At 54.2% G+C, this 9,234-nt stretch overlaps 1 protein-coding gene across 1 annotated transcript; it reads right to left on the minus strand.

Annotated features, from left to right (window-relative positions):
• Window positions 1–2,915: 2,915 nt before the first annotated feature.
• NUDT16 (nudix hydrolase 16) lies at window positions 2,916–5,901 on the minus strand. Its single transcript, XM_036072846.2, has 3 exons — window positions 5,618–5,901; window positions 5,232–5,501; window positions 2,916–4,297 (listed from the first exon to the last, which is right to left on the minus strand). Exons 1-3 carry the CDS (start codon window positions 5,753–5,755, stop codon window positions 4,118–4,120), a joined length of 588 nt encoding a protein of 195 aa, XP_035928739.2. The 5' UTR covers window positions 5,756–5,901; the 3' UTR covers window positions 2,916–4,117.
• Between the last annotated feature and the right edge of the window lie 3,333 nt (window positions 5,902–9,234).

The raw sequence follows: 9,234 nt of genomic DNA on the forward strand, positions 1-9,234 counted from the left end.
CCTCCCGCCAGGAACACAACCCCAGTGTTTCAGATAAGGAATAGGTCAGGGGCTGGCTGACGGTCCCCACAGCAGCTAAGGGGAGGACCGCTGAGAAGGTTGCTGTCACCACCCGATGGCTGGTTTAACGAGGTCAGGGAGATCCCACGTGGGCAACCATTCCCAGGTGTCTCCGTCCGGCAGCAGGGACAGCTATGGGTGAGAGAGGGAGAGACCTGGGGGAGAGACTTGCCAGCCCCCTGACCTGCCTGTGGACTGGAGGGACGGGGCAAGCGACGTGCACTCAAGCCATGGAACGACGGACGCCTTTAAGATGGCTCACTGACTAGGAGGATATGTGTGTGGGAGGCCACAGGAAGGCCACGGGTTCTCCCCCTCAACATCACCGGAGACTTACCAAAATGAGACTGAGTAGGAATAAAAAAGTAGGCCGAGGGCTCAAGTGCCAGGAGGCAGGGAGAGCAGGTGCAGGACCGTGGAGGGGCTGCGTGCACGCGGTGGGAGGTGGGAGGGAGGCTCAGCCAGGCTACACCCGAGAATGTGAGAATGCGCTCTGGGCAGGCGGACCTGCCCAGGCCCTGTCTCTACAGCTGCTCCCCACCCCCAGCCCCTTCCAGGGCCAGGAACCGCCACGGCACCACACTGCTCCCCGCTGTCCCTGCGGACCAGCACTCACCCCTCCTTTGTGCAAAAGCCCCTCTCCTCGGAGGCTCCCGCTGCCCTGTCATGCCCGCGGTCCCCTCCTGGCAGCTGTCGCTGGCCTTTAGGTCACCCCTGCTGTTCACTAAGGACAGTGGTTCTTAGTCCACACTGGCTTCTCCAACATCTGCGTCTTGCTTCATCACACGGACCTTGACTTGCCCTGTGACGGCTCCACCTTTCAATTTCAGAAGCATCCATCTCTGGCCCAGATACGCCTCCCACTGCCCCACCTGTTGGGAGTTCTGCCTCATCAAGACCCCTCATGCGCTAACCCCCCTGAAGTACCTGTCTTCATTTCCCTTTGTATGCAGATTAAACCTCTTACCCCACAGCCCATCCTTAAGGCTTCTCTAATGCATGCCTTCTTTCCCGCCCTGCCTCGCTCCCTTCCTTGCGCCCCTCTGTAAAACCCAGCTCAGCACCGGAGGCTTCATCCTAGCTGCTGAACACCTGGGATGGGAAGACAGGTGCATGCGTGCATACCCCCACCCCCGACCCACCAGAGGGCCCAGATCCCTACTCTAAACTGACCCCTAGCTCAACCCTGCCCTGCCATTCTGCTCTTTCTTTAACCAACTTGCTTTTCCATGCCGTGATGAATGACGACTTCGTACCTTCTGGGAACATCCTCCACTGACATCCAGCTGATCGATCTCACTTCATTTCAATCAAGACAGTCCAACTCCATCATCCTATCACTAATTCAGCCTTCCTCATCCTCTACTCTTTCCTCTTCCTCTCCCTGAGCCCCTCCCTCTTTCTGTCAGAGGCTCCAGCCCTCCTTTTTTTCATGGACTATGGCCCGTCAGCACCCTCTCTACTTTGCTCCCATCAACACACTCATGCTCTGTCTCCTGCCAGAAACGCTGCCCCCGACCCCATACCCTCTCCAGGTATCAGGCCATTTCTCCACACCCCTTTAGGACCAACTTCTCCCTTTGTGCGGTCCCCCACTACCCACCCACCCAACTCTGGTCTGCCTTCCACTCTCCTCCCACCCCTTCCTGAAACTGCCCCCCTCGAAGTCACCAATAACCTCCTGCTACTAAATCCAATGGACAGACGGTTCTGCCCTCATTTTACCAAAATTCCCATAAGCACCTGGCAGAGTTCACTGTCTTAAAGCAGCTTCCTCTCAACTCCTGGTCCTCTTCAACATGGCCTGCTCCTCCTCCCGAACCCGGGGACCCAGGCTTCCTCAGGGCCCCATCCTGAGCCTTCTTTTCTTTTTTCTCTCCCTGCCTGACCTCGTCCAACAAACTGCCATTCCGTCTTTACTCGGATGACTCACAAATTTTTGTCTCGACGTGCCCAGAATGACCTTGATTCTGTCCCCTGCACAAGCTTCTCCGCCCGCACGCAGGCTTTCCCTCCATCCACAACTTGGATAACTTAAGACACAAACCAAAAAGTCATCCTTTTTTTTTTTTTTTTTTTAAAGATTTTATTTATTTATTCATGAGAGACACAGAGAGAGAGAGAGGCAGAGGGAGAAGCAGGCTCCCAAGGAGCAGGGAGCCCGATGTGGGACTCGATCCCAGGACCCTGGGATCATGACCTGAGCCGAAGGCAGACGCTTAACCATCTGAGCCACCCAGGCGCCCCTAAAAAGTCATCCTTGAATCCTCTCTTCCCTCACCTCACCCCACACTCAGTCCATCAGAGGGCCTGTCAATGACACCAGGAACACCTCTCTCAAATGCATCCACTTCTCCCCACCTCCTCTCCCACCGCGGCTGACCACCACCATCTCCCACGTAAGCTACGTGGTAGCCTCCCTCATCTCCCACTCCCTCTCCTATCCCCTTCCAGTCCGAGCTGCACACACCGCCAGCCCCTGGCCAGGCCTTGTGACGGGCCATCTGGCTCCTGCCCGCTCTCCAGCATCCTCTCCCCTTACTTACTAGAGCCTAATTACTGGCCTTCTTCATTTCTAGACCATGCTCTGGGAAATTAAAGATGACTGCAAATTCTTTGCTTATCCCTCTGCCACCCCAGTCAAGAAATGAAGTTTAATTCCCCTCCCCTTGGTGTGGGATAATCTGCCAAGATTCCTCCTCAGAACCCTGACACGTGCTACTCCCTGGAATGCCTAGAATACTCCCCCCACACTCCTACCTGGTACTTGCTGCTTATCCTTCGGCGTGCACGCTCTTCAGAGAGGGCCGGCCCTGCCAGACCGCCTTAGCGAAAGTAAAACATATCAAGGCGAGACCTGTATCGATCTTTTATTTTCTTAACACGGACATAAATGAAACAAGTAAATAGGCACCATAACATCATAATTAAATCGATCACTTATCGTCCTTTCTAGAGCAAGTGTTGACACACTATTGCCCTCAGGCTGGTCACCTCCTTTGATGAAGTAAGTTTTACTGGAACACAGCTATGCCCATTATGTGTTGTTCATTGCTACTTCTGAAACGAAAGAGCTGAGCAGATGCTACAAAAACCATGTGGCCCACGAAGCCTGAAATATTTGCCATTTAGCCCTTTAACCCCGTGGAGAGCAAGACCTATGGCTCTCTCATCCCTAGATTTCCGATACCTCAGACAGATGACTTGTCCAAAAACTGAAGGGCTTTGAGGCTCAGCTCTAAGCCCTTCTTTACTGGCAGGCTCTTTTGGTCAGAACAGGGCTAGACCAGGGCTGGGTCCATTCCCTTCTGATGTGCCCAGTCTAAGGAATCCCAGGTGAAAGCTTTGGAGGAGATGCACCAGGACTCAGAAGTCTCAAGTCCAAGGAGACCCGGCCATTTTTCTCACCCCTTCTGCTCAGTTTCAGAAGAGGGCAAGAGGTTGGTTAGGACCCTCTACCACCTTTCAGGAGTATATTGCTTTTGCCAACACCCAGGCAAGGATGCGGCCATTTTCAGGGGAAAGGGGTCCTCTGCTTCTCTCTCTCTCCTCTCCAGCAAGCACGGACTGGGCTAGAGCCTGGAGAACAGCCATGTAGGAGGGTGGGCAGAGACGTTCCCCTGGTTCAGAGGCTCCCCCCCAACAAGGAGACAGCTCTGATGACAAGCTAGACCCCACACGTGCCACTTGCTGGTTAAACTGCACAGGGGGGTTGTGGGGGAGGCGTCAGCTTGTATGTGGGCACGGACTGCACATTCACATGTCCGGGGGCTGCCATGCTGTGTGTGTGCAAACGGACAGAGGAGGCCGGCTCTGAGAATTTGCCAGGGCCCCTGCGATGAGCTGCCCATTTTTGCTCTGGATGTTGAGAGTTGCTTGCCGGGGGGGGGGGGGGGGGGGGCAGGGGGCTCTGCTCAAATGTACTACACATACTTCTTTTAATCTGTTATCATCTATCAGGCCCAGGCCCGGAAGAGAAAACCTTCCCCGTTCCTTCCTCCCCTCCTTTGTACCAAGATCCTCATCTCAGGTTCCGTGGGTCCACAGACGGTTGCCTCTAGCGAGGTAGGGAGACCTTCCAGGCTGTAATAGAACCAGGCTCCACCAGTTCTAGATCGTGGAGGGCTTCCAGCAGCTGCTCCTTCGCAGATCCGATGAAGGAATTCTCCAGGAAGGCAGGCAGGCCTCCCACACCATCCCGGAGGGTGTATAGGGGCACCCGTACCAAGCCTAGCACCTGGGAAAGGGAGGAGACTGGTGACGACGAGATAGGGAGCTCATCCTAGACAGATCTTTCCAGATCAGAGGTCTCATCCCTTATTAGTCCAGCAGAACTAGGCCTGAGGACTTATATCTTATACCTAGTGGGCCCAGCTCTCCGCAGACGAATGACCCTGCCATCCAGCTTCATAAATGCTAACCCCTCCTACATCACTACACAGGTAGTGCCTCTCCCCTCCAGGATGCATGCTTGGCCCTACACCAGTAGTTCTCCAAAAATACGCCAGACCAGCCCTATCAGCACCATTTAGAAACTTTTGAAAAATGCAAGGGGCGCCTGGGTGGCTCAGTCGATTAAGTGTCATCTGCCTTCGACTCAGGTCATGATCCCAGGGTCCTGGGATCGAGGCCCACATCGGGCTCCCTGCTCAGTAGGAAGTCTGCTTCTCCCTCTCTCTCTGCTCTCTTGCTCGCAGTCTCTCAAATAAATAAATAAAATCTTAAAAAAAAAAAAAGAAACTTTTGAAAAATGCAAATAATCAGGTCCTTCTGAACCAGAATTTCTGGGAGTGGGTCAGTAATAAGCCTCCCAGCTGGTCCTGATACCTGCCAAAGTTTGAGAACCATCTCCATACACAATCTACTCCCCTACTCTCCTAGCCTAACGACGAAGGAGCCCCACAACGCATCAGGCCACATCTTCTACCCAAGAGAGGCCTAGGGTGCAAGGCTTGGCCAAATCAACAGGGACAAGAGAGATTTGGATAGGTGTGTTCAGAGGCCGGTAAAAAGGGGAAAAGGGACAGAGACCTTGGGGGGAGATTACGCTGGCTGTGGCTTGTCAACCAGATGAAAGAAGCCCAAGATTCCAACTACCCCCCAGGAAAGTGGGGGATCCGCTTTCTGGGGCAGGGAGGCCATGGGGGTGGGGTTCCCGGGCCGGGCCCCACCTCCAGCCCGTGGTCCTTGGCGCGCGGGGCGCCCATCTCCACCGCGACCAGCTGCTCGAGCGTCAGGCGCTTGGCGTAGAAGTGGGCCACGATGCGCGCCCCGGGCCCCGCGTGCGAGCTGCGGTAGTCGGCGCGCTCCACGCGGAAGTCGGCCGCGGCCTCGCCCAGCTCCTCGGTCAGCTCGCGGTTCAGCCCGGCCTCCAGACCGCCGTCCTGCACGCTGACGAAGCCGCCGGGGAAGCCGAGGCGCCCATCAAAGCGCATCTGCATCTGCGGGAGAGGAAGCGGGGTGGCCCGGGCGCCCGGCCGGCGTCCCCGGGGACGGGGGCGGGGGAGGGGCGAGGGAGGGGCGGGGGGCGGGGGAGGGGCGGGGCGCCCCCTCTCACCAGGACTGCGTAGCGGAGCGGGATGCGGCCGAACAGCCTCCGGGGGTCCGGCGCGTATAACAGCGCGTGGCACGCGTGCCGCCAGCCAGACCCCAGCACCAGGGCCTCCTCCAGCTCCAGCTTGCGGATCCCGGCCATGGTCCCACGCTGTCCCCGCCGCCGTCCCGAGGGCCCAAGGGGGCAGGCGGACCCGGCGGCAGCCAATCGGGGCGGGGCTTGCAGGCCCGGGGAGCCGGCGATGGCCGCGGGACTCCGGGGAACCGAAAGCCTCGTCCGGGTTGGGCTCCGGGCGGGGCGGGGCGGAGGCGGCGTTCCCGGCGTCGCTGGCGGGGAGCCAGGCGGGGAAGTCGGGCTTCCGTCGCAGTGCGGGCGTGCGGCGCTCTGGAGCCGCCGGGTGGCGGGGCGGGCAGCCTGGGGCCGAGGCCTGGGGCTGGAGGCAGCCCGGGAGCGTCAGGGAACCGCAGCTGGTTTGGTTCAGGTGGCACACGGGGCCCGGGGCTGGGGCCGGGGCTAGGAAGGACTGAGGCCGAGATGGCTTCGGAGACTTGGCCTGTCCTTGGGCAGCGGGGATGGGAAGGAGCGACGGGTGCAACAGCTGCCCCGCGTGGCGGAGTGGGGGGCGGGGCGGGCGGCTGAGTGGCTGGTTGAATGTCGCAGGAGAGTTGTGCTAGGGTGAGGTCAGAGTTTATGGCCAGGGGGCATGGCGGCGTCAGTTTTTGAGATGGGCGATCATAGGACAGGGGTGATCAACAAGTGTATTCTAGACAGAAATTGGGGGTGGCGATAGGCAGCGGATAGGACAGGTAGGATAGGATAGGATTGATGCGATTTTCAGGGGAAGGGTAAGTGAGGTAAGAGCTGTGGGTGCGAGCTGTGCTCACAGGAAGGGTCCGAGGTAGAAGTGCCTAAGGCTTTCCAGACTTTACCCATACACACCAGACCCCTGAGCTGTGAAGGAAGGTGGGGAACAGCCCATTCCCACGGCAGGGGGCTACTAGTGCCTGATGCTGAGGAACAGGGATTCAGAATCCCTCACCCCAGGCCAGGCCTTCCCCACCTTTCACAGGCCCTGTGCAGATAGCCCCTACACCCTGAGTCAATATTTTACTGTACAAAGGAAGGGAGGAGGCAGCTCCTTGAGAGGGCGTGCGCTTAAAGTCACAACCTGTAAGTGACAGCTCGTGTTAGGAAAGAGCCCACGAACTGTCCAGACACAGGCTTGTGACCTTAGCAAGTCATTTAACTCTCTCAGATCCCCGGTTGCTCATCTTTTAAGTGAAGATGATACCAACCTGTTAGAGATAGTGAAAAGTTTAAAGCACTTAGAACAGTGCCCAGCACAAATTTATTGTAGCTATCCTTGGAGTCGAGGGTAGGGGCAGAGTGATGTGTCTTATATTAAAGACCTGTGGGTTGGAATGGGAGAAGATATTTGCAAATGACACTACAGGTAAAGAAAGGGCTGGTATCCAAGATCTATAAAGAACTTCTCAAACTCAACACCCAAAAAACAAATAAGGCAAAAAGTGGGCAGAAGATATGAAAAGACACTTCTCTGAAGAAGACATGCAAATGGCTAACAGACACATGAAAAAATGTTCATCATCATTAGCCATCAGGGAAATCCAAATCAAAACCACATTGAGATACCACCTTACACCAGTTAGAATGGCAAAAATGGACAGGGAAAGAAGCCACAAATGCTGGAGAGGTTGTGGAGAAAGGGGAACCCTCTTACACTGTTGGTGGGAATGCAAGTTGGTACAGCCACTTTGGAAAACAGTGTGGAGGTCCCTCAAAAATTTAAAAATAGAGCTACCCTATGACCCAGCAATTGCACTCCTGGGTATTTACCCCAAAGACACAGATGTAGTGAAAAGAAGGGCCATATGCACCGCAATGTTCATAGAAGCAATGTCCGCAATAGCCAAACTGTGGAAAGAGCCAAGATCCCCTTCAACAGATGAATGGATAAAGAAGATGTGGTCCATATATACAATGGAATATTACTCAGCCATCAGAAAGGATGAATACCCAACTTTTACATCAACATGGATGGGACTGGAGGAGATTATGCTAAGTGAAATAAGTCAAGCAGAGAAAGTCAATTATCATATGGTTTCACTTATTTGTGTAACATAAGGAATAGCATGGAGGACATTAGGAGAAGGAAGGGGAAAATGGGGGGGGGAGAATTGGAGGGAGAGATGAACCATGAGAGACTATGGACTCTGAGAAACAAACAGGGTTTCAGAGGGGAGGGGGGAGGGGGGATTGGTTAGCCCGGTGATGGGTATTAAGGAGGGCACGTGCTGCATGGAGCACTGGGTGTTATACGAAAACAATGGATCATGGATCACCACATCAAAAACTAATGATGTGTTGTATGGTGACTAACCTAACATAATAAAATTAAAAAAAAAAAAAAAAGACCTGTGGGTTGGAACACAGCCAACATCAGGCCTCAGCATCCCAAGGGGAGAGGGGGTGTCCCTGGCATCATCTTTCCTAGCTTAGTCTTCTGAATAACATGGTAGAGACAGCGTCTACTAGAAGCAGGCTGCTGGATCAAGGTGATGAGACTGTAAGTATGGCACAATTTCATTGGCCTGTTAGAGTTCTAGGGGGCGTGGAAATGGCCCCTGTTGAACGTTGGAATCACCTTGCAAAAAGCTCACAAAAACTGCCAATTCCATGGTCCCACCCCAGACCAACTGGATCAGAATCTCAGGTGGTGATTTTTAAATTTGTTTCAGGTAAAGCAACTGGTGCCCCAACCCTTATCCCTAACATTCCAAAGGCCACTTGCTTTCTCTCCTACATGGAAGAAACACTCCCTTCCCAGAGCTTCAGGCTGTTTTTCTTTCCTGGTTGCTGGAGGAGGCTTTTAAAGATGGATTCAGCCATTTCTAAGGCAATGTGGAAAACTCTATGAAACCAAGGCAACAACTATATAAGGACTAATGACTTTGGAAACCAGAACTTTTTCAGTATGAATGAATATGGAAGTCCCCAAGATTTCCTCCCTCCCCAGTCTTGCCATCTTTTTCCAAACTGCTCTCTGCCTCTGCACTGCTTTCTGCCTCTGCTGGGGGAGGCCAGCCTCCATCCCCTTCCCCCATTCCACCCTCCTGAGGCACAGTTTCCAGAAGTAAAGGCTGGAGGTAGATCGCTGAGCAATGCCATGTCCCTCAAGAGTTACTCCAAGTTCATAATGGTACTCAAAACCAAAAATAACTCGGTGGTCATGGGGTGGGGGACTGGGTGAAATGGATGAAGGGGATTAAGAGGTACAAACTTCTGGTTACAAAATAAATAAGTCATGGAGATGAAAAGTACAACATAGGGAATAGAGGCAATGGTAGTTTAATAACATTGTATGATGACAGATGGTGACCACACTTACCGTGGTGAGCACTGAGTAATGTACAGACTTGTCAAATCACTGTGTTGTACGCCTGAAACTAATATAACATCGGATGTCAGCTATACTTCAATGCTAAAAATAAAAACAACAAATAGGGTGCCTGGGTGGCTCAGTCAGTTAAGCGTCCGCGTTGGGCTCCCTGCTCAGCAGGGAGCCTGCTTCTCCCTCTCCCTCTGCCGCTCCCTCTCTC

This window comes from Halichoerus grypus, chromosome 1 (assembly GCF_964656455.1).
Source record: "Halichoerus grypus chromosome 1, mHalGry1.hap1.1, whole genome shotgun sequence".
NCBI lineage: Eukaryota > Metazoa > Chordata > Mammalia > Carnivora > Phocidae > Halichoerus > Halichoerus grypus.